The following is a 26,739-nucleotide window of genomic DNA, read 5'->3' on the forward strand; positions in this document are numbered from 1 at the left end:
TGGGGAACAAGATGCTTCCTAGGTATCAGCACTGTAAAAGCAAAAGGGTAGAAGCAGAATGAACAGAGAGGTCACGTTGCGCACAGAACGAGCTGGCCAAATCCACACAAGTGTTGTTCCTCAGAGCTGCCCATCCTCTGGATGGAATGACCAGGCTCTGCTTACATCCACACTCAGCTCCAGTGAGCATTCATTGCTCAGGAGGAACGCAACCTCAGACTGTGTGTTATGCTTCAGTCTAGGTAGACCCTGCAGATACTGACAGCAGGAGGAGACACAAATGGTCAGTGAGTGTTTCCTTAAAGGAGGCTCGGTGACGTCTGTGTCAGGGATGGCCATATGTTCCTGCTGGCAGGGAGGGAATCTTTACACTTAAATACAGTCAAGGTCTGCAGTCTGGAGGGTATCCTCCAATAATGAAATACTAGTAATCAGGACACCAAGACAGAAAGGATTCTTTCTGAAATCCAATATGGAATTGGCAACATCTCACAAAGATTCCAATTACTTCCATAGAATCTGATCATTCTAAGCTAAGGTGACAGGCATTACCAAGTAGCTCAACGTAGAGGCCCTCGGATATTACAGCTGCTTACAATACTCTTTCCTTTTCCTTCCTTTCTTTTTTTAATACAACTTTAATTTTCCTTTGGTAACTCTCAGTTTACTTCTAAACAAAATATGGATTCAGTAAGATAATTTTGAACTTTGATTTTTTTTTTATATGCTTCTGCAGAGCTCTAATTCTTCAAGTCAGTTCCCAGTCAACATTGAGCCCTTCCTCTGACCTCAGCAAACATAAGCACAGTACACAGCTCTCAGCCTCCTGACCTGTCAGGAGCAACTACTAAACATGGAGCAGGTGATCCTACCAGCAGCTGAGCATTCAGCAAAAGCCATGCTATGTTGGTTGTGTTTCAAAACATAATATGAAGCATATTATAAGAGAAAAATGAAAATTGTCCTAAAATTGTCTAACACCTGTAATTTTTTTGAGACAAAGTTTACATTACTTTCCCACGATCTTGTTCCTTTCTTTCTGATTCCTGTCTGTCTGTCTGTCTGTCTGTCTGTCTGTCTGTCTGTCTGAAGCAGCAGCCCTTTCCATAGTCCTAGGGGTCCTAGAACTATGTAGAGCATGCTGTCCTAGAACCCTGAGAACTGCCTGCTGCCACCTAGTGCTGAGATTGAAGAAGTATACCATCATCGCTCTCTTAAGATATAGTTCTTTTAAAGTCTTGTTTTTCTAACCTTTTTTGGAGACAAAGTTATACATGTATTATTCAGATTTCCTGCCCCTGGGGAACAAGAGGTTCTAGTTCAAATCTTCTATTTCCATCTCTACTCTCTGGCTTTCAACAAGTTGTTTTATTGCTATTAATCTCAGTTTCATCATCGGAGGGGAGAATAACCCTGTCTTGTGGGCCTGGAGCTTCTAGTGAGAATTAAGTATGACCTTAGAAGCAAGTGGTCAGTTTTGCCAGAGGCGTGGATGTTGTGGTAGTCACATTAGGTACATCATGATCTTATGAGCCAGCTAATGTCTGCCTGTGCTCTGGGAGGAGTGTGTATAGCACAGTTAGAATCATCCAGAAGATAGGACATCAAGAAGGAGGGCATTGGAAGGAGGGCATGGCTTAAAGCCAGGAATTAAACAAGACTTGAGCTTGGAGAAGGAAGCTCAGCAAGTGCCAGGTCATGTGAAGGGCGAAGGGACAAGGTAGGCTTGTCTTGAGGAAGATAGTGGACATCTAAATGCTAGGGATGGGAGAACACCACAGGGTACCCCCTGCGCTACCGTCTAGCCAGAACCTCTTCTGACAGTCCCTCTGTCTCCTGACTTGCCTGCTCTATACCTCTGCACCATTCCAGAACCCGCAGTGGAATCACTGAGGACACCACTATGTCACCATAGTGTCTCAAGGACCAGTGGGTGGCCAGTCAGCCAGCCTGCCATGGAGAAGTCTGACACAATAAACCCAGCCTGCCCCGGAGTGCCTGTCTGCCTGTGCTCTCCTGGAGTCATAAATCTGTGTAAGCACAGCACTGGCTGTGAACAGAACCCACCCAAGAAAATGGTGCTGGCTGTTGAGGGTTGGTCTAGTGCTGCTATGTATTTAAAGGATAAATGCTGGCCCTCAGGATCTGGCTGCAGTCCAGACAAGCACATTCTCACATACACCAAATGATGTGTCAGCTTTGCTTTCCTATTTTCTCTGATTGGATAAATAAAAGTGGATGACAGCCAATTATTGGTGAGAATAGAGGTAGGCAGGTCTCCAGTTCATGTGCTGTGGATCACAGAGAGACAGTGTGGGGAGGGAATTGGAGAACCAGGAAATGGTCTGGTAGAATGAATCCAGTACAGACGGGACAACCACTGGCAAGTAACTCGAGGAGCACAGCTAGCTAGTCTAGAGTAGAAAAGTAGTTTAGGGGCAATCAGTCAGTAATTGTGCAAAAACCTATTAAGTAAATTTGTAGGACTCTGTCTCAATTACCGGGGAGCTGGCTGGGTCATAATAAGAACTAATAGAGTTATTAAATATTCAATAACATATCTGGTATGATCAGATAAACTATACTCAAAGCAGCTGGGACTTATTGTGTCTGTGTCTTGTGGAATCTTCAAAACACCCTGTGTTTGGTTGGTGTCTCAGAGTCTCCAGGAAGTAGAATCTGAATAGGATCCTATGTGACAGGCCAAGGTTGAGGGAATAAGCAGGATATGGCTAACCAGTGATAGGGACAGAGGGACACACACACACACACACACACATACACACTTGTAGGAGCATAATACTCCGGGAACCAGAGACATAGATCTTGAGTTTCCAGCAGCACACAGTGTAATAAAAGGAGGCAGACTCTAAAGTACTAGTGTATATCAATAAAGTCAGTTAAAATGTTAGGTCAAATATTCTTTCCTGTGCTTTTGGCTTGGAAATCTGAACATTCTATGTTTGTAAATGACATTAGAAAAGAGCTTATTTTGGAAATACATGGCCTGCTTGAACTTTTTTTATTGTCAAGAAGCCTAAATGTAGGCCTAGAGAGAGGGCTCAGTAGGTAAGAGCATTGGCTGCTCTACCAGTGGACCCAAGATCGACTCCCAGCACCCACATGGCAGCTCACAATCATCTGTAACTCTAGTCCTAGCCAATCCAACATCTTTGGTGTCTGTGGGTTGCACACACATGGTGCACAGGCATATATGCAGGCAAAGCACACATATTCATAAAATAAATACATTTTTTTTAAAAATCAGCCTAGATGCTTGAGTTTATATGTGCACACACATACTCTATAAACATGCACAAACACACCGTACAACCCTCCCGCACACACATACCCTATGCACTTACACAAAACATATGAGCACACATATCACACACGCGCACATACACACACACACACACCACAAAGAAAGAAAAATAGTCCAATTGATTGAAGAGGGTAATGCATGAACTGTGAACTCCTTCCTCACCCTCTTTCCCTATCACCTTGGATACACCTCCTCTTGTTTTGAACAATATACTTAGTTTATTTTTGGTTGACATACTTTAAGAATTAAAGTCTAAAAGCTGAGGTAATATATAGTTTCCACAAAGACCAAAAGGAATACACTGTAGCTGCCATTCATCAAATCTCTATTATGTGCCAATATGTCTTCAGGAGAGGTATTTATCAGCCTCGTGGCTGGAAACAATAAATGTGGCACAGAAAAAAAAAATGAGCTTTCCCAAGTTCACAAAAGGTATAACAGGAAAATAACTCCAATTCTACAAAGCCTCTCTCTCTCTCTCTCTCTCTCTCTCTCTCTCTCTCTCTCTCTCTCTCTCTCTCTCTCTCTCTCGTGTGTTTGTGTGTGTGTGTGTGTGTGTGTGCTCGCAGGTATATAATGGTTGTTCATTTTTAGTGTCAGCTTGACTGAATTGTAAAACATCCATGAGACTACTAAATTCTACTTCTGGGTGCATATGTAATGACATTTCCAGGAACAACTAGATCTCAAGAGCTCTGAGCAAGTAGATGCATCAGTCCCTTGATGGATTCACGCTGCGATGGCTTTGTAGGGGAAGGGAGAGGTTAGGAGGTGGGCCTATTTGGATGCAGTGGGCAGTGAAGGGGATGTGTCCTTGGGAGCTGTATCTTGTCCTAGCTTTCTTCTATATACCCACTTTCAGTGTTTTTATTGAAAGCTTTCCTTCCCCAAGTTTTTATTCCAAGTATTTTGCTTATAGTGACACAAAACACACACATACACACACACACAGAGAGAGAGAGAGAGAGAGAGAGAGAGAGAGAGAGAGAGAGAGAGAGAGAGAGAGAAAATGGAACACAAATGAAAACAACAAGTTTCAGAAGGTTGGAAGCCTTATCTCGCCTCCTGGAAAGGGTTTGTCCTTTCCAAGCTTCCCATACATTCCCGAGTCTCTTGGAGGTTCCCTCTCTACAGCCTGCCTGAGCCTTCCATCATGGGATTCTGGGATTGGGCTGTTGCTTCATGCATCAGTCTCAACTAACCCAGACCCCAGGGAGTTCCCAGAGGCTGAGTCACCAACCAGGTGACATTCACTGGTCTCAGGCCCTCGGTAAGGTAAATATGGAACAGGGGACTGCCTGGTCTGGCCTCAGTGGGAGGAGATACACCTAAACCTCATGCATGAGTCTTGAGGTCCCAAAAACCTCATGAGTCTTGAGGTCCCGGGGAAGGGGGAGGCTGGGTGGCAGGGGAGCACCCTCTTGGAAACAAGGGGGAGGAGGAATGAGATGAGGAGTTGTGGGAGGGGGAACCAGGAAGGGAGAGCAATGTCTGGAATGTAAATAAATAAAATAATTAAAATAAATAAATAAAATCTAATAAAAATTTTTTAAAAATCCAAAAAACAAAAAGCAAAGAAACATCTCAGAATTTTGGTGAAGTGGGCATTTTCTGCCGTTAACAGAAATTCCAAACTATTGATTTCAAGGGACTGAAATGACCAACTTTTACACTTACAACCTCATCAGGAATAATAATTTAATTTCTGACTTAAGCTTTTTAAACAAATATCAGTTAAGAAAGAGAAGCCCTAGTGTACACGTTTTTACTTAAGGTGTCAGATATGAACAAGAGACAGCGGGCACGTGTTTAAACGGCATGAAGGCAGAAGCTCTAACTTAGGACAGGTCATTCCTGTGTGATGTGGGCGTACAGCATGCTTGTTCCTGAGAACACGACACCTTAGTAACGTCGCTGTTCTACTTCCCTGCCTCCCACTATGCTGATAGGTACGATTTAAAGAGACAGCCTCCTCAGACTTCTTACTTATGTCTCAGCCACACGTAAATCTCTTCTCCAAGATGAGTTCTTTAATCATCTTAATGTTATTTCCAGCTCAGGAAATAAATCTAGACATTTTATAGAAACCCGGGTCTGCTCGTGCACTATGGTCACATGAAGAACCAAGCACCAAGTATTAGCATTTCATATGAGCCAGGCTCTGTGCTAAAGGTACTATCACTCCAATTGGTCACAACCACATCTTGTAAGAAACATACACCTCCCACAGACAGGACTCAGAGCAATCACAGATCTGCCTGGAGTCACATGACTCCTATGTGGCAAGGTTGACATTCCAGAACTCAGACCATCTAAGCCCAATCTCAGCCAGCCAATAACAATAGCTCTGTGGTAGACATTGAGCTGTCTAGGAAAGGCCATTTCCAGTCCTCCCTCCTGGGTCTACCTGCCCCCGTAGAGTCAGAACACCACACACACACACATTTTTCCTTGTAATATGAGTATATCCACAGATGCAGTTATGGTTAATGAAACACACCACAAAAAAAAAATGCTGAAAATATCCTGTGAATGTGTTCCTGGCCCATCACTTCCCTTCATACTTGTGCTGGTTTTATAAAATAAAATACAATGCCTGAATTTAATTTTTATATCTTGCTATCATAGAAAAATATTAAGAAATTTGCAGAGATCAAGACTTACGAAACAAATCCAAGTCTTGATAGTAATAAAAACCTTAATCACCTGTATGTACGCTGCAGATAAAACAAATCATAGCTTTTGTCATGGCCTGAGTCTCCACTTGATTTCCTTTCTCCTGTTTGCAGCCAAAGCGATTCCTGACACAGGATCTCTGGCTGCCCAAGGGCAATAAGGTTCAGCAAGGACTACTGGCTTTAAATCATGCCCCAAACTTGTTATCCAGGCCTTTTATGACCTCAGATGGGTTCCAGAAAACAGAGTCTGTAGGCCATAGCAATTCCTGAATGTGGCATGACCACACAGGGAGACTCATTTGAGTCTCAGGGGACTGCATTTGAGTGAATGCCTGACTATACTCTTGGAACATAATAAATGCCTGTTTGTGTGATGGTTGATCTTAGAGTCGCCAAGGAAACAAAGCTCTGGGCAGGCCTGTGAAGGGTTGGGAATTCAGTTAATTAAGAATGAGAAGACCTAGCTGGGCGTGGTGGCGCACGCCTTTAATCCCAGCACTCGGGAGGCAGAGGCAGGCGGATTTCTGAGTTCGAGACCAGCCTGGTCTACAAAGTGAGTTCCAGGACAGCCAGGGCTATACAGAGAAACCCTGTCTCGAAAAACCAAAAAAAAAAAAAAAAAGAATGAGAAGACCTGCCTTAAATATAGGCAGCACCGTGAGCTGGGGTGCTGAACTGCATAGAAAGGGGAAAGTGGGCGGAGCCGAGCGCCAACGTTCACAGCTCTTTGCTTCCTGGCCACAGATGCTGTGTGACCAGCTGCCTCTTCATCCAGCATCCATGATCATCCAGCATCCATGATTCTTTCTCATGATGGCCTACAGCATTAAACTGTGAGCCAAAATAAATCACACACACACATACACACGCACACGCACACGCACACGCACACACTCTGTTACCTTCTAGTCCCAGAAGTTCAGGAAGGCTTCCAGCAACCACTGAGCTAATTTTAAAGCACAGTGGCAGCGATACGGTGAATCCCAGAGACAGAGAGAGATGTGGCCTCTTACCACAAGGGCTCGCAGTTTACATGGAAGATGGAAAGACTACTCAGATGCTATGTTGGTGTAATTTTAAATCAGTTGAGAAACAGATTTTCAAATAGTGTAGTTTTGTCAAAACAGAGGTAAATGGTAGGGACAGGGAGTGGAAATAATATAACAAAATGCTCGCTGTAATCACTGACGGGAGGGTTTCAAAGACACGTTGATTTTCTCCCTTGTTCTTGTCATCTCAAAGTGTACAAAATTTCAAAATACAGATGAGTGGAGGAAGGAAAATTAAAAACCACTTGTGTCCCTCGTACCCAGCGATTTGAAGTTCCTTCTAAGTCTGTTCTTCTAATTTACCACAGATTATTTTTATTGGATCCTAAACAATAGAGATGATATTACTGTAAATATCTCGAAGCAAACCATGTAGAGAAGGAACTGCACGATACAAAAGGCGCATAATCGCCACAGATAAGGAGTATCATAGCCCATCGCACAGAGAGAACGACAAATTAATGGCAACTATAAAAAAGCAATGTGATCCTATCCCATTGGAAACCCACAGTTTGCAGGGCTGTTCCATGCGTGCTTTGTGCAATTTATGTTGCCGCTTTGGCTCCCTGCTGTTCCTTCTTTTCCTTCAGCATTTTGACCCCTCCCCCAGTATTTTTGTTAATTTATAAATGTTTATAACTGTTTCAGAAAAATAATAGCAGTCACAGAAAAATGGATCACCAGTTTCAAATGATCGATTTTATATCCCAGTCGGTACCAGGTACTGAGGGGTGGGAGGTGTTGAAGTTAGATCCTGGTTCATCATCCCAGTCCCATGCTCCCAGAAATAAGACTCAGACTTAAAATATATTTACAAATACCTTGGCCATATATATAGCTAGGCTCTACTCTGACTAGATCATAACTAAAATAACCCAATTATTTTAACCTACATTTTGCCACATGGCTGGTTACCTGTGCTCGGGTACCATCATCTGTCTCCTCCCATCTTCCCAGGTGGCTCTCCAGCCTCTGCTCTATCCCAGAATTCTTTCTCCTCCCAGATGTCCCATCTCTACTTCCTGCCTAAGCCATAGGCCATAGGTCATAGGCTTTTTAATTGACAGGTGATATATCCATACAATATACAAGTTATCCTAAAGGGAGGAACTTGACTGTTGAGCAGACTTAACATGCCCTAGCAGAGCTCTCTGGTCTCTTATCCCCATTAGCTCCTCTCAATGGGGTTTTCCTCAAATTTGCGCTGGGTTTGGATCTTATCTCCCTTTTGAGCCTTTGGCTTCAAATATCAGTGTGTTAAGTAATGGACTTCGGGCTTAACATGCACACTCAGATGTATGAATTGAAATCCTAACCTCCAATGTGACACTATTAGGAAATGGGGAACTTTGGGAAGAGTTTAGAAAAGAGTTAGGCCCTCTCACAAATGAGATTAGAACCATGGAAAAAAAGAGAAAAAAAAGGAAAAGAAATCACCTTAAGAGTCCTGATATGCAGGCAGTGTGGGGACAGAGACAGGAGGCAGCCACCTGCGAGTGAAGAAGCCAACCCTCTGCAGATGTCACCTACCTCCCTGAACTGCCTACACTCCAGAACTGTGTGAAATAAATTTGGACTGTTTTTAAGCCACTGGTCTATAGGATGTAGATACATTAAGACACCCATTACTGCCACTCTGCCAATAGTCAATCAATCATTTGTTGTCTGTGACTCTGCAGTTCTTATAAAGACTGTGGGACCGTGAAAGGCAGCCTGGTTTTTTGTTTTTTTTTTGTTTTGTTTTGTTTTGTTTTGTTTTGTTTTGTTTTGTTTTGTTTTGGTTAAGCAAGACTTACTCCGAAGACCCAGTAGAAACTCTACAAGGGACGGAACAGTGAGCCATGCTCCCAGATAGACATAGGTGCCTGACACCATGGAACCCCCAACTCCATAATCCTGTGACTATCAGTCAAGCAAAGTCCCAAGCTCCTAGCATTCTGGCTAGACTCCACCCTCACAGTTACCTGATAATAGCCAGGCATGCTCCTCCTCACAGCTATAAAAGGGGTTGCTTGGCCCCTCCTAGATCTCTTAAGCTCTCACCTCTCTTATTCTCATCTCTATCTCTCCTTCTCTCCCTCCCTTCCCCACTCTCTCCACATGGCCAACCCAAGCCACCCTTGCCCTCCGAGCAAGCAGCCTGAGCTAACCAGACTCTCTCATCCCAGCAGTAAACTGCCAGGGTTCTCCCCCTACCCTCCCTTTAGCCCCTGGGCCAGAGTCTGTCCTAGGGCCCGTTCTCAGATCGTCCGAGACATAGAGCAATGTCTGGGATGTCCAAGACTGAGAACCTGTCATCTCTGGCGTCCACGAAGCCCAGAGACCCCGGATTGCTCCTTCTCTACCTCCACAGACTGTAATTCCATGGCTTCCCACAGCCAGATGCCCACCTGGGCAGCGAAGAGAGCGTGCAGCAGTCCCGCCCGCCCAGAGCACCAGACATGGGCTCTCTCCTACCCCCTTTATTTCCCTGCACCCACTGCCCTACAAAGACTTACTTCAGCTTTTCAGGACCAGGTAATAAAAGCTTTCAGCTATTATAAATAAGTTGGTGAGCTCATTAAGACTGTCATAAAATCATATCACAGAACAGGCAGGTGACCTACACAGCATGCATTTATCTTCTTGGGCTTCCCGAAGCTAAAAACACTGACTTTGGGCCAGTGTCTACAGAGTTCATTGCTCCTGAGGGCTATTTAGGAAAGATTATCGCCAGCTTCTCTCATTGGCTCATGGATGACCACCACATTTGTAATGTTCCCAGCCTCTTTCTGTGTGTGATCATCTGTGTCTTAATGACTATTTATTGTACGGACACAAGTCACCCTGGATTGGGGATCTTACACTTATTACTTATTTAAAGATCTATCTCCAATACAGTCACCATCTGAGATGTGCAGTACTGAGCCTACAACAACAGAATAGCCAGAACAGTGACCAGTTTCTGTAGGCAGCATCCACACAAGACATAGAAGTTAAGAATGTCTTTCTTGAGCACCTCGAAAGCTTGGTTCTGGATTTTCTATGCTTGCAAACAGAATGCAACCATTGATGACCAATCAGAAATGGCACAGGAACCCTGTACTGGCTGGTTTTGTGTGCCAACTTGACACAAGCTGGAGTTGTCACAGAGAAAGGAACCTCCCCTGAGGAAACGCCTCCATGAGATCCAGCTGTAAGGCATTTTCTCAATTAGTGATCAATGGGAAAGGGACTAGCCCATTGTGAGTGGTGCCATTCCTAGGCTGGTAGTCTTAGGTTCTATAAGAAAGCAAGCTGAGCAAACCATGGGATGCAAGTGACATCCCTCCATGGCCTCTGCATCAGCACCTGCTCGAGTTCCAGTCCTGACTTCTTTGGTGATGAACAGCAGTATGGAAGTGTAAGCTGAATAAACCCTTTCCTCCCCAACTTGCTTCTTGGTCATGATGTTTGTGCAGGAATAGAAACCCTGACTAAGACAAACCCTCTGGGTCCTACCACATTTGTCCTGACAGTTGTACGAGAGGGGAAGACCATAAGGAAGCCATGCATCTTTAAGTAGATGAAGCTCCACATCACAATAGCCTCCCTCAGATCAAGAATCGGCCACAGGAAGGAGATAGGGAGAAGGGATCAAGGATCAGAGAGGACTCGCAAGAGAATGAGAAATTATTAACGAATCCAGACCACTATCTCTCCACGTTCCAGGGTTGTTCACTGTTTATGTTTATTTCTTGAGGCTCACTGTACAAGCAATGGTTTGTCAACAATTTTCTAGAAGCCTAAAATCCTAACACCAACAGAATCACAGTAAAGCATGACTACTCAAAGTGCTGTGTTCAGCTTGTCACATCCGCTCCTCTCTCTGCAGAAGACACATTACTCCAATGAGCCAAGCTCCCAGATGAGTTACTTTGGGCCAAGTAGCAACAATGTTGCCAGTGGAGGATGTGTCTCCTTTCTGGACTTGAGGGAGACAAGAGTGAAAAAAAGATCAGTTTTCCAAAGCTGGAGTATTCTGCTTGACTGTTTTAGGTGAAGTTACAAGTTCTTGAAAATTGTTTAACCTATAAAACCAACATGGGGTTCTACACATAATTCACTACTCAACTGCTTTACATGTGCCTCACGCGGATAATAAAGACGAATAAGCCAAGGGAAGGAAGAAAACAACCAAGGAGAGTGTGTTGACACACCCAAGTCTGGGGACACTGCATAACCTCATTATCAAACACAGTTTGGACAGCTAGTCACTTATGCAAAACATAAGTCATAACTCATAACTATTCAAATATACTTACCTTAAATGCTGCACTTGAATACACAGTACAAATATATGTCTGATCGCTTTATGTCTTTGCTAGTTGAGAGTTTTCCTTGAACTAGCCAACTGTTCTGCTATTTGTAGTAAAGTATGCACACAGTCATACCATTTGGGGATTTACAATCTGAAGAAAAAAATGACAAAGACGCTCACAGAACACAGTGTAAAGGCTGCGGTGTGTGCTCTGCTTCTTTGTGCTGATTTTAGTGCCACTTAAATGTGAGAGTTTCCCTTTACACTTGGTATTTATGAAATCATCACATACCATGTAGTATTCTGCAATCTGTGTAGGGGAGGAAAGATGCTCAGGGAGGAAGGAGCCACGATTCTCACTCCATATGTCTTGGTCTGGATCGAAATGAGTCACAGAAGACTCAAAACTAACTACAGAATTTGAGGTTTTCATTAGAAGTGACTTTCCAGAATCCTAAAATCCTAACACCAGCAGAATTATCCACAATTATTCAAACCACGATGTTCAGCTAAAAATTTGAAGGTTCAGAAATACATGTTCCCTCAGGCTTAGATTATCCTGGTGCTATGTTAGGAGTTAAGAATCCAGTCAGAAAAGCTGTACTTTCCCCTTTTGCTCTGAGTCCAAATAACCTGAAGAATACTCAGTCTCTCCTTCCTGTGTTCCTAAGCAGAGGCTCAGAGAACAGATGAGAGCAGGGAACCCTACAAGACCTTATGATGATGATGGTCTCTAAACCAGTTTGTAAACGTGGATTTGCACAGTCACAGGATACCGTAAAAGACACTTGAGCAAGGCTAGCTTCGGTAGACGTCTACTCTACCCTCCGCTTCCTCCTGTGCTTTCTTAAAATGGAAAATGTTTTCTTCACTGATTCCCACATCCTCATACTTGCCCCACTACAAATTATAAACCTCTTCTGCTCCCATGAAAGTGAGGTAGCCCACACCCTCTGTTATCCCACTGGGGAGCATGGAGCTTAGGAAAGGAGAGGTGTGAAGGGACAATCTTACGTATAGTCTAGGTGTTGCTACAACAAACACCTTCCACACTGGGCAACTAGTCTGAATAAAAATCCAAAAGCTTCCAACCCATTGCATCAGAAGCAGTTGAAAGCTCTGGGGAGCCATTAGACGGAACATTTATGGGGCCCAGGTGACTGAGGTTTTGATACTCAGCTCTGAAGGACTTCAAAGCATTATTATTACCAGGACAAATTCCCCTCCACTCGCATCTCTTTCTATGAATGGGTTTGTTCAGAATAAGGAAGACTCATGGTATCCATACTAAAAAGAAAATTTAGGATTGTGGCATAAGATCAGAGGAGAAGCCAGGACTGGTGAACCTGTTAAATCCAACCATTAACTGGAACCAACTTGTTTCCTAAAATTAGCACGTTGGCCTTCAGATGAACTACCAAACAAATTCAGATAGTTAAAAAATAGCGACTCTGAAATTCTGTATTAAAGAGATGATTTGGGGGATAGACATGAGCAGTGAACTAGAATCTTCTGCTGAGGGCCGGGTGGTTAAGGATGGAGGGAAAGACCCTGAAGACTGCTCAAGTGTGTAATGGACACATCTATTGTGCACAACTGAGTGGATTACAGTGTCACCAGGGAATCTACATACTCTCTAAAGATGCACAACTGATAGTATTTGGCTCTCTAGAGTTGTCAGAAAATACAACCGTTTAAAGCTATATTTTCTGCATTTTTCCTTGTTATGGAGTATAACTTTTCTCTCCTCGTTACTCAAAGATGTATATTTGATGGTTCTTCTCAGTCGATTGGCTCTCTCGGACAGAGACCCAAATCCCCGTAGATTCAGAGCTGAGCATGAAGAAAGGGCTCTATGTTTTGTTCTCCTCTGAGCTGGAGGATGTAAGAGTCCCCATTCCACCCTGAGTCAGAGTGCCTCAAACTCATATAGAACCAGCAACGTGGGTGGGACCTAGTAAACTGGAGGGTCCATGAATCAAACCTGTTCACGCTAAAACTCCTTTCATTTCAGACAGTAGAACTGGCGATGATGTTTCATAGTTGGTATCCACCAAACGGAGAGGCAGCTGAACCGTAACGTCTATGTTATTTTTGCAAGACTTTTTAGGATCATTTTTATTTACTCCCAAACTCCATCTGAACAGAGCCCGCATGGGGCCCTGTGTGCCTTTTATATCCAGTGTTTGATGATGTAATTAAGTAGGTGAGCAACTCCGAGGGGAGAAGAGCCAGGGGAAAGCATCAGCCGCTATTACCCGACAGGAAGAAGTTCAGATGCACAATATCTGCTTTATGGTAATACTGCACTTTATTGCCATCTTATCTTTAAAATGTAATAATTATGAATGATGAAGAAGGCATCTCAGCTTTGATGAGACCCTTTATTTGCTACTCAAACTTTTACTATTTCCAAATGGTAACATAAACAAGAGAAATAATTACCCCTTTTATTTGAGCAGGAGACTTGCGTCAATTTGAGTGCTTTTGTTCTTGGGTGAAATTTAAGGCATGTAGACTAAATACATTTCTGCTTATTGTTTCCATTTGTTTGTTTTTTTTCCCCTTATTTTGAAATAGAGTCTCCTCGTGTAGCCCTGGCTAGCCTGGAGCTTCCTAGGCGCAGGAGATTGGTCTTGAAATCATAGAGACCTGTTTAGTTTTGCTTTTCAAGTGATGAGATTTAACATTGTAAGCCCTGTAGCTCGCATCTATTTACTTTTACAAAGCAATCACAACGTACTTACACAGGCACTATTAAAAAATTATTGCCATCCTCTATAGTAATATTTGGTCGCTGTGTCTGCAATTTATCAGATGTTGATCTGATCTGAATGAAATTTCTACACATTAATGCTCATGTATATTAGATTATTGCATGGGATGATGAAGGGCACAAGCTGACCAGAGACGCTGGCTTTATGTTTCGGCCCTGGCCCTTCCAAGCTGAAGCATCTTAGAAACCTCTCGGTCCTGATCTTCATTGTCTGTGGAAACCTCAGTCATTACTCTCTCTTTTTGTGTAGTCAATGAAATATCTCATGTTTACACCAGAGCCGAACCTGGCTCGCATAAGTATTGAATGTCTGTTCTAACAGGCTTTTCTTGGGTGGCCGCATGTCCTATCAGCCAGTACCACTCATTCAACCAGTGACTCTTAAGCTTCCCCTTACCCTGAACAGTCCTAGATACAGAGAAGCGAAGCATATAAGGCATGGAGCTAATACTTCAAGAAGCTTTGCATCTTAGTGCAGGATGTGTGTGCCAACCCCACATCATCCTTGAACAGTACCGCACAGTGCGCATGTTTATTCGGCCCCCTTTCCCCATGTGCTCGTAACTAGTGGGGCTTCGGAAAATTTTGACTTCTGTTTCTGAAATCTTAATCTTGGCACAGTGTAATAAGCAAATGCAGGTTTGCCTGTATTTTCACATAAATGATTAAATGGAATAATCAGATTCCAACTTAGTCAAAAACTTGACAAACATAGGAAGAGACCGTGACTGGCACATTCATTTTCCTGGATTCAGACAAAGTGCCAACAGCATCTGCAGAAAACATATTATTCCCATCCCATGGGACCCATGGCCAACGTCAGTTGCTCAGAAACACAGCAGCAAAACATCAAAGCACCAAAATTCGATTTAGCACGGTGCCCTTACTTTCCAAAATGTTCTGAAACCACCTTCCGCAGGACAGCTTAGAGGGCTCTGGACTGTTCAAACATTACTGTTTCCTGTCCTTTCCCTGGGAAAAAGATCGTCAAGTGTGACTGTAAATCATGAGAGCAATAATGAATATGGTGTCTCAGACACTACCAATCCACTGCTCCTTAACATGTGTAGTAAATGGAATTGAAAATCATTTTCAAATTACTTGCAAAACCGAAGAGGGGAGGGGAGTGCTCTGTGCACTAGATACATTTGGTAATAAATGCTGATCTAATATGTGTTGCACACTTAATTCAAAAGGCAAGAGGATACTCTCCCTTTCACAGAGAATGAAGACCTCACTGTCTATTATGCATTGAATGTTGCTAATATGCCTTCTGAAGAGTAGTCGCCCACAGGAGACTGTCTGGATGCATGAGCACCTCATTCGTTGAACTCTTCCTCTTGCCAGCCATACCACTTTCCTGGGCCCAGGTGGTTCTAAAGAAGGCTTTATGGTGCTTCGGCAACTAGGAATATACATCCTGACATAAGGGGCCTCCCTCCTACAAGGAGACCTTCCTAGACATAGAAACAACCTTTCCTTTGTATGCAAGCCACAGAGAGAATTTATTTCTGTCTCGAATCTCCCAACAAATGCGTATTCAGTAACTTCTACTTTAGCATTTAAACACTTGCGTTCCACACTGAGGGACATTCATCCCAGCTGACATCCGTCCCTGCTTATTGTACGCGGTTTTCACATCCATTTTTCCTGTCTTTCCAGGCTGAGAATTTCAAGAGTGGCGAATGTTATGAAGAAGCGAAGATGGGTAGGGAGGAGATAGGACGCCTGGGATTTCTGCCATCCTCCTGCAACCTAGAATCTGTGTATGTTTTCCCCTCCCCCAGCTCTCCCTCCCTCTCCCTGTCGCCCCAGAGCTTCGCAGCAGGAGGGAGGAGGAGGAGAGCCGCTGGCTGAAGCCGCCACCTGCCACAGCTAGGCAAAGCCAGTTGTCACTTACCCAGCGGGGTGAGAATGGCTCATTTTTGCAGAATCCTTTTCGGACCCCGCTGCAGGTGCAGATGCGGCTAACGGTGGCTTGCTGCAGTGGCGGGGACTGGGGCACCTGGACTGGGCTCCGCCCTTCCTCACCCGGGCTCCCCGCAGCCTCCCGGTTGCTACTCGGTGGCGTCCACAGACTCCCAGTTGCTAAGGGAGGAGGAAAGGCACGCACCTAGGGCTGGGAGAAGCAGCGGTGCTGCTGGAACCAAGCCTAGGCAAGCTGGAAAAGAACACTGCTCCCACCCTACTCGCTGGGCCGTGATATGGGAGGATATGGGAGGAGGTCCAGCAGGCCGCTGCGCGGTTCCTCTAGGGTTACCGTTCACTAGGCACCTGAACCCTGAAGAAAACACACACACACACACCCCTTTCTGGCTCAACTTCTTCTTGCTAGGCCCCTGACTGGATGATGTCTGCTGGCAGGAGAGCCAGGAAAAGCCACAGTCAGGTGCCTTGGTTTCGTTCCTCCTAAAAACAGACCTAGAACACTCGTGCATGAATGATCCGGTTTCCCTCTGTATGGGTGGCAGCTTTTGTTTCTATAGCTGCAAAGAATTGCCATCAGCTTTCTTCCTCCCTGGAAGTCCCCATCTTTGTGTCCCAGGTCCCCATGCCAGCAAGCCGTTCCCCCGATCCCCGTGTTGAGAGGGTGGAAGGGAGTTTTGTAATGACAAGGGTAGCTGTGGATTGAAACCCTGCAGGAAACTAGTTTAAGAGGAAAGGCTTTGGTGGGAAGCCTGCTCGGTCCTGTGCAGAGATGACCAATTGTTGGTCTTGCTTTGTCAGATAGCTGCGGAGTCAAGGGCTGGTTGGGTGGCTTTTGTGGTGGCCGGATACCACGAGGGTGGTTGAGCGATCACTGGGTCTCTATTTCATCTGTCTTCTAGTTCTCCCACACTCAGAGGTGGGAAAGCCATTGCCTTCTCCGTCTGTCTACACTCTGCTTTTTCTCGTATTTCAAAAGTCTGCTGAGCATAAAAGGCCAGACAGCTTCTATGGCATCTTCCCCAGCACCATTCCTCAGAGTCACTGTGACACCTCCTCCATCTCCCCCACCTTAAATTCTAGCGGAAGCAGAACCTTTCCCCATTCCTTTCATGAGACTATAACCCTACTCTTGACTACCTGGGCAGAGAGCTGCTATCTGCCCTTTGGTACTCAGTTTGAACATTGCTTTCTTTAACATCCTCAACTTTGCTGGTGAGCTCTGTATTGATGACAAAATCTCTGTCAAAATGTGCAACGGAACCATCTGAAGGAGAATGGAGTTAACTTTTTACAAAAGGTCTCAGAGGGGTCAGTCTGCCATTGTAAGCAGGTGACCATGATGTTAGGAGTTTCACTTGCAGGCAAACCAGGAAGTGGAGAACAGGGCTTCAGCACAGCCAATCAAAGATAGACGAAGGCTGTGACCCATTCTCTGCCCACCAAGCCTCACCTCCTAGAGGTGCCACAGTCTCCAGAAACAGCACCCCCCCTGTCCCTCTCCCTCTCCCTCCTCCTCCTTTCATACCCCTTTCCCCATTCCTCACATGCACTGGCATTGCTGAACATGTCTGTATACCTTCTCCATCTTTCCTAGCTGAGAGAAAGATCTTCCATTTTGCACATTTATTTTTATTGTGTTTTCAGAAGCAAAGTAGCAAGTCAACAAATGTTCAGAGAAAAAAAAAAAAGCATGCTCTTCTAAAGTACATGGTTTTTACTGAGTGCTCTGTAGATGCTTTGTCAGAGAAACAAGGAAGCAATCATTTTCCCCACGTCCACACTGGTCTCTAAACAGAGAAACCAAAACTCAAACTGAGATCTAGCTGATTCAAAAGAACTATAATTTTAATCATTATAATGAGATTTCTTTCCTCCTGTAGCTCCTGTAAACTGCTGCAGAATTCAAATTATGCTTAATCTCAGAGTTATCAGACCACAAATACCAGATATCCCAAGGGTAAGATTAAGTCAACAGATAGATAGATAGATAGATAGATAGATAGATAGATAGATAGATAATAGATAGACTGATGATAGATAGAGAGAGAAGCTAGATAGACAGATGATCTATAGATAATAGATAAGTGGTAAAAAAGATTGATGATTGATAGATTATAGACAGATAGCGTCTTAGTTAGGATTTTATTGCTCTGAAGATGAACCATGGTCAAGGCAACTTCTATAAACATTGAATTGGGAATAGCATACAGTTCCAGAGATTTAGTCCATTTTCACCATGGTAGAAAGAATGGCAGTGTCCAGGCGGCTGTGGTGCTAGAGAAGAAGCTGAGAGCTCTACATCTTGATGCACAGGCAGCAGAAACAGACTGTGTATCACATTGGACATAGCTTGAGCATAGGAGACCTCAAAGTCCCCCTCCCACAGACACGCACACAGATAGTAACACACTTCTGCCAATAAGACCACACCCACTCCTACAAGGCAACACCTTCTAATAGTGCTGATCCCTATGACACAAGCATTCAAACACTTGAGTCTATGGGGCCATACCTATTCAAGCCACAACAGTTGGTAGATGCATACATGTACTGGCTAGCTTTATGTCAACTTGATACAAGCTAGAGTCATGAGAGAGGAAGGTGCCTCAATTGAGAGAATGCCTCCATAAGATCCAGTCCACTGTGGTTGGAGCCATTCCTGGGCTGGTGGCCCTGGGTTCTTTAAGAGAACAGGCTGAATAAGCCAGGAGAGGCCAGCCACTAAGCAGCACTTCTCTATGGCCTCTGTGCCTTCTTGTGTCTCCAGGTGAGTTCCTGCCTTCATTGGTTTTCATGATGAACTGCTATATGGAACTGTGACCAAAATAAACCATTTCCTCCCTAAGTTGTTTTTTGGTCATTGTGTTTTCCTAATTAAGACAACAAATAATAAAATGGCACATAGAGAGAAATAGAGGATAGACAGACAGATAATTGATGAACAGAGAGATAAGGCAGATAGCAAAGGCAAACAGACTTATCTAGATCAACAGCTTATACTAATTAATTAATCAGTCAGATGAATCAGACTGAAGAGTTCAAGGTTGCCTTGGGAACCAGATCTAGAGATGGGTAGAAGTCTGCTCCTTTCCCAGAAGTCTTTTCCTGCCGCACTGGACGTCCGAGTCTTTACGAGGATGCAATACTGTTCCTTATCATTAGATTCAGCTAGATAAAAATGGAGGCTGGAGATGAAGAGGTGGAGGGAGTAGAGGTAGATCCTACAATGCACCCGAGGTTCCAGCATTCCTAGGGACAGCACAGACAGTGCAGCCCTCCATGGACGCCAATTAATTTCTTCAAATACCAAATGACACTGTCTCAGTGATGGAATGAAAAGGGAAAATAAAACGCATGGATGGTATGCTGGAGTTTGTAGAAAAGGGTCCTCTGGCAGGCTACAGACAGGCCCCCTTACCAGCATGTATTAATTCATAAATGGGTTTGAGTTCTCCACCCCCGTGAGCTACACCATTTCACATCCCTGATGAAAACTGCGAGGAAGCCCCTAATTTTCACTTCAGAAAATGCTCACTGTGAAAATGCATTGGGAATTTAGCCAGAAGGAATTTTTATGTTAATTTCTGTTATGGAGAAAGGGTAAGGGAATGAAGGGAAAAAAAACTAAATTAAACGATTTCAAGACCAAATAGTCACTAGAGTCATCTCATTTTCTTTTGAGAAAACAAGCCCCCAGATGTGCCCAGTAACATCAGAGAACATACGGATATTTCTGCTTTGTAGAAAGATCTGTGGTCTGGGAGCGAGGGTCAAACGCTGAGGGAGCTGTCATGAGGCAGGAGCACAGGACAGTGCTGCGTGGTCTCTACAATCAGTGATGGGCTCACCCATCCAAACTCTTACAGGCCATCCTAGGAGACTGGCCATCTGGGGTTTGCTAGCTGAGTTCCACCCAGTGTCCAGTTGTTTTTGTTCAGCCATCAAACAAGAATTTATTAATGGTTTATTAATGGTTGGGGGCAGGGAGTCTTAAAAGTTATAGAAGAGACTTGGAAATCCTATGAAATTTACAGAAGTTCTCCTGGAGGGAACCACACCCATTTTCAAGAGTGTCACCTTTACTGCTCCCCACGTCCCAGGGCGGGGCAGAGTTGCTCCCACGGTGGCCTATTCTGCACAAACCCCAAAATACTCTTAATTTATACAAAATGTTTTCTAAGAAAGCTGCCCCTGGCCTATATCAAGTTTACAGTCAGAAAGCTATCTTATTCAAGGCCCTTGCTAAGCTCTGAAAAAGCAAACTAAGAGTCTGGGACGAATGCACAACAGTAACACGTTTGTTTTTTCCCTGGCCTCCACACACATGAGCATACACATGCATAAACAGCTGTACAAGTACACCTGTACACCCATGAGCTTACACACACATATACAAACACCTACATACACATACACACACCTACATATACACCTACATACACACACATACAAATACCTACATACACATACACACATCTACATACACATACACACACCTACACACACACATACACACACATACACACACCTACATACACATACACACATACACACACATACACATACACACACATACATACACATACACACATACACACACATATACACACACCTACATATACATATACACCTACATACACATACACACACATACAAATACCTACATACACATACACACATCTACATACACATACACACACCTACATACACATACACACATACACACACATACACACACACATACACACACCTACATACACATACACACACATATATACACACACACACACATACACACACATACACACATACATACACATGGACACATATGCATACATACATACATACCACACACGTATACATACACACATAAACACACACACAGCTGAAAAAGAAGAAAAGGCTGGGGAAAGAATGAATGGATGGAAGACATAAGTCCTTCCACGTGCTTCTCGTTTGTAAAAGGAAAACAAAATCAAATAACGAGGACTTTCATCCAATGTAACCCAGCGGTGCCTGGCAGAAGTTCTGTGGACACTGCCTCTATCACCATAGACCCTAACAAGCCAGAGTCTTGAGAGACAGTGCTCTGATGGTTTCCAGGGACACCTTCCTTGGCCAACACTATGTAAACCTCAGTTGGACTGGGGGTGAGCAGAGTCAGCGTTTCACAAGGATGTGCCCAGTTGTGCAGGTGGTTAGGTTTACAAGAGAGCTTCCTAACTCCTGATGGCCTGCTAAGCTGGCTGTGTTGCTCAGAGCCTTAAACTCAAAAGCAGGAGACAGAGAGTCAGTGCATCAAGACTGCACCAGGCTATTCAAGGTGGGAATGTGTTTCCATGAAGTCGTTTCACAGTTGCTATGGTCTGAAAGTCCCTTACAATGGGTGTGTTGGTCCTTAGTCACCTATGTGACAGGATTAAGAGGTAGAGCCCTTAGGAGGTGAATATGGTTTGAGGGCAGAGCCTTCTAGGTGGGATGAGAATAATAAAGTCCTTATCATCGACTTCATGGAGGAGCTTCACTCCCTCCCACTCCTTGGCCTTTCTGCCAGAGCTGGACATTGTTCCAGGAGACATAGCAACAAGATGCTCTCTTAGAAGCAGGCAGTCGTCCTGTTAGACATCAGGACTGTGTGTACGAATATCCTTGGGCTTCCTGGGTTCTAAAACATTGAGAAATAAAGTTTATTTGTTTCCAGACTATTCTGTTTTTAACAGTGGTACCAGACTAAGGCACCACCTTTCGTAATGAGCTTGCTCCAGTGAGCCAGTGGGTGAAGGTTAGCTAGATGTAAGAAAGCCTGCAAGCAGGTAGAGTGGCATACTCCCAGTGACAAGTCAGATTTCCGAGTAGCATGAATATGGAGTGTGTCTTCAGGGCCTTCTGTTCCTACCATCCCTCCTTCTGAACTGGATCAGATCTGCAAGCAGACCTTCTGGGGATATGGAGAGTTGATGGACTTACTTAGTGACTGAGAAATCAATGGCACTCACAAGCCTGAGGCCCCAGCAGTGAACAGGACTCCTCTCTGTCTTCACACCTGAAGTCTGTCAGCTGAAGACAGGGAGATAAAGAACAGCAGAGCAGAGGGTGGAGGAGAGGTGGCAAAGTGCCTGCCTAGCTCACACGAGTACCTGAGTTTGTTGCCCAGTGCTCAGGTAGAAAATCTAGGCATAGTCCTGTGCATCTATAACTCTGCTACACGGCAGGGGAAGTGAAGACAGGCAGAAGAATCAGCAGAGCTTGCTGGCCATCCAGCATAGCCCACGGGTGAGCACTAGGTTCTATGAGATCCTGTCTCAAAAATTAAAGTAAAAAGCTATCCAGGAAAACATGATGCCAATCTCTGGCCTTACACACACACACACACACACACACACACACACACACACACACACACACGTGCGTGTACATACACACATACATGCATACTTGCACATACACACACATAGAAGCACTCACACATGCACACTTGGGTGCACACACACAGGTACACACATACCATGCACATTCACACATGCATGCGCACACACACTTATTCACACACGAAAAAAATATGAACACACGCACATGCACACACATGTACACACAATACATGGGAGAGCTAAATGCTGTAAAGTGCCATGTACTGTCATCTCACGTACCTGCCCCATCCACCCTCACTATCCCCAGACATGTGTCCTCTATGTCCAATGTTATTACTTCCTCCTAGCTACTCTATTTCCTCTACCCTGTGCAATGGTCAGTCCTAGGTATCAGCTTCACTGGATGGACTTCTAGATGATGTCTGGACATGTTTGTGTTCCGAGGAGGAATGGCACAAGAGTTAATGAAGACCATACATATTCACTGTAGGCTCCTAGTGGGTCTCTTAAACAAGCACACTCCCCACCCCCATGGTACCACTTATGTCTTTCAGACTGTGACCACATCTTTGACCAAAAGGAGTTTAAGAGTGAAACTACTTACTCTGACTCATAATTGGGGGAAAGTCCACCATGGCAGGAAAGGGCTGGCAGTGGGAGTAGCTCTCAGCTATGGCCACAGGAAGCAAAGCTGTTGCTCACTTTTGGGTGCTTTGGGAAGCAGGGAGACAGGGAGAAAGGCTGGTTAAAAACCCCAAGGCCTGCTCTCCTAGCAACCCACCTCTTAACAGGTCCACGACCCTCAAAATGAGGACTATCACTCAGCAACCATGTGTTCAAACACACATGAGGGACATTTTGCATCTCACATAAAACACATCTGGAGAAGAAAGAAAAGACTCAAAGATAAGGTTGGTGTTAAGGTGAGCCTTATGGGGCATGCACACGTTGGCTGAAGATCAGGACATGGAGGCAAGAGTCAAGTTTCCCCAAGCCAAGCTCTGGACAGTGAGTCTCTGCAACCCCTGTGCTGCCTGCTGTATCCCAAACACAAGTGTGTTGTTAATTGAGGCAGGAGAGAGTGAGAGACAAAGAAGAGACAAGAGATGATAATTCATCAAGGAAGCACATTCCCGGCGGATTCACACCAGATTCGAGTGTGGCACGGTGGCTGCAGGTTCATCGCTCTCCTGTAACTCACTGATACCACTCTTGATACTGGACTCTGTAGGTGCATGCCTCATCTCCCCAACCTGAGATTTAGTCTTTGTTCTTTTCTTGAGTGCTAATCAATCACTGTAATTTAAAGAGTGTTTAGTAAGTAGCTGTTAATTAAACGGCAGGAGTGTGGTTCCTATTTTCCTCCATGTTTCAACCAGAGGCAAGAAGTGAAGAACGCGATAAAACTGGACTCACAAGTATTTCTCTTCATTGCACTGTGGTAGATAAGCGCTTCTTCAACTTAGAACAAGACCCATGGCCTCCAGCAGAAGACTTGCAGATTCTTACCTGGAAGGGTGTGATAGACCATCTCAGACAGACAGTCAGACAGGACAGACATAGAGAACTTGGTAATTTTCACATTTGTGCCTTCCTTCACACAAACTAGATTAGCATTGCACTAGGTCTGAGATTGTAAGGTCCTTGAGGAATACATATTGAATGATAATGTGACTTGGCATTTATTACATTATCTCATATGAAAAAGCAACCTTAAAAGAGTTTAAGTTGTTTTTCATGAACTTAAATATTCTCCCAAGAAGCATGTTTTCCCTAGAAATTGTTCGGCTAACACTGTCACCCTTAGGGCATGAAGATTAACAAAAGCGTTGTTGTTATTGGAGAGATCACAAAGTCTCAGTTAATGTTCTCTTGTGATAAAAGATGAGTCAAGGGATGTTGTGAAACAGGCCTCAAAGAAACTGCAAAGGGGAAAACAGAGTTTTGGACTGGTAAGTGACGACAGCAAGCCTGCCTCTGAGCTGCTTGTCACTGAAACAAGCGCTGAGAAGATGTGTGGGGAGAAGATGCTTGCCCTGGACTTGTTCTGGATCTGGGCATGGGCAGGTAAGTCAGTCACATGTCATGGTCAGGATTGTATGGTGGGACAAAACTTCTCCCTCCATGGCATGCACGGCATGACCTGAAAGTGATGAGAAGAGAAAGGAAAGATCTGGGCAAGGTCTGAGTCACCCCGAGGTGACAACCAGGCCCCACATCTTAAGGTTTCCACCAACTCCAAATATGGCCAAACAGTGGGGCTTTAAGAGACATCAAGAACTGAGGACAACTCTCCGTTACCTGAGTGCTACAGGAAACCCAAGGTGACAGTAGTAAATTCAATCAACAGACAAATACTATTCCCAAAAGCTTGACCCACTCACCTAAAAGCAAAAGCCAAGAGTCCCTGAGTTGAACTGTTTGTATACAGAACTGCGGGTGATCGGAGATCAGACCCTGAGACTCGGGGCGGGGCTAGGGATGCAGCTCAGTGGTGTGGGCGGGTTGCTGGCCTAGCAAGCACAAGGCCTGGGTACCATCTCTAGCATGCGTGAGAGCAAGAAGGGAGTGCCATGTTCCTCTGCTTCTTCTTTGGTGTTTTCCTCTTCCCTGGTAACAGCCACTCGGGATTCTGGGGATGCGAATTGTGGTTAGAGGCTTATCTAACTGTGCAAAGCTGTCACTACTGAAAGCTCCCAGCCGTGCGCCAAATGGTTGGTCAGACAGAGCTGCTGGCAAGAGAGGTTCAGATGAGGTCAGGTTCACACTACTGGAAAGGGAAGCAGTGGGACTTGGTGGCTTTTGTAGTCTGCCGTGTTCTACTAGTACCCAGCAGTAGAGGCTGCGTTCTGAGCCGAGAGGCAAAGGACAAAAGCTGAATGGTTAGTACTGCCGTTCGCAGCAGTGTGGAGAAGCCTCAGAACGAGGAAAGAGGAAGCATAGAGTGGTCTGTGGAACTCTCATCTAAAAGGAAGTAGACAAGTAACATAGGACAAAATCCCAAAGGGAAAATGGGAGTGGGGGTGGGGGTGGGGGTCAGCGTGTATAGCCAGCCACAGACAGCAGAAGCCCCTCTACTCGTCCAGCTTGCTTGGTCTCATGACTTTGAACTCAGACTTGAGTAGTTGCATATGTGAGGTGTCAGAAGTTCTGAAAATTGTTTTCAGAGATCACACTGCACAGAACCGACATAAGCAGAGGTCAGAAGTTCTCTCTCCCCTGCTTGGTCCCTCTGTAAACACAAGTCCCAGCCATGCGTGTCGCTATGGAGATGTAACCTGTGTCCCCAGCATTGGCCTAGCTAGTGTTGGCATGGCGAGAGACTTTTATAAATAACAAAGTCTGAGTGAAAACTACATGTGTCACTACTGGGGACACTCTTCAGCAGTCCCTGGAATGCTGTTGCCCTCTCTCCCTCTCTCCCTCTCTCCCTCTCTCCCTCTCTCTCTCCTCCCCCTCTCTCTAGGTGTGTCTTTGTAAATACAGCCAGCAGGATGAGATGAGCGATGAACAGCCTTTGCTGTTGAAAGCCATCAGATTTTCTGTCAGTCATCACAGAGAAGCTGGCCTGAGGTGATTCACAGCTGTGGAGCGGCTACCTGATTTTAAGGGTCATCAAATTTTGGTAAATTAGTCTTTCCTGCAGGAAGGCATTACTTGCTGTTCTTGGTTTAAAATAATCTTGTTTCCCCGGAACATTTGACTTGAGATAATATAAAAAATATTATACAAAGACATGCTGTTTATTTTAAGGTTGTTAAATGCCGGGTGTGAGTTGAAGTGAGCTGGAGGTACTCTCTCCCCTGATCTTTTATAGTTCACTTCTGACAACCCAGACGGAATCCAGAGACTGCAGGAGGAGGCACAGATGCTGGAGCGATGGGGTAACCAGGCCAGTGTTACAGAGACCATCAGGAGAGAGACTCCGAGCCTCCTGGGAGGAGAGCCATCCCTCTCCATTTAACTGGTTAAAGGGAAAGCTGATGGTTAGAATAGAGACGACAGGATCAAAGCCATCCAGTTATTTTGGAGGACGGTGACCAGATACCTAGAATTTGGGGGAGGACCCATCTCAAAGGAATCAGCAGGAGACTGTGGGTTAAAAAGATCCAGAGTCAGCATGGAATTCTGTGGCTATCCCTCCTCTGCCTCCCGCTCTGCCTCCCTCGCTGGAGAGCCACTCTTTATTCTCAGACCGACTAAACTGAAGGCCTTCAATCACCAAAAAGAACAAGGACAGTGGCAAGGAGTGTTTCAAAGAGACTGTCCAGATTTCTGGGGGTCCAGACATGGGCCTCATCATCGAAGCTAATAAATTCTACCTCCGTGGCCCTA

The 26,739-nt window shown here is 44.7% G+C and overlaps 1 protein-coding gene across 1 annotated transcript in view; it reads right to left on the reverse strand.

Moving 5' to 3' along the window:
• Erich3 (glutamate rich 3) overlaps positions 1-16,455 on the reverse strand; it is a 103,288-nt gene extending 86,833 nt beyond the window's left edge. The window contains exon 1 of the mRNA XM_029475551.2: positions 16,008-16,455. Within this exon, the coding sequence (XP_029331411.2) occupies positions 16,008-16,030 (23 nt within the window). The 5' untranslated portion in view covers positions 16,031-16,455. The remainder of the gene's footprint in view (positions 1-16,007) is intronic.
• Between the last annotated feature and the right edge of the window lie 10,284 nt (positions 16,456-26,739).

Source organism: Mus caroli, unplaced genomic scaffold, assembly GCF_978045245.1.
Source record: "Mus caroli unplaced genomic scaffold, Mus_caroli_1 scaffold_3, whole genome shotgun sequence".
In the NCBI taxonomy this organism is placed as follows: Eukaryota; Metazoa; Chordata; class Mammalia; order Rodentia; family Muridae; genus Mus; species Mus caroli.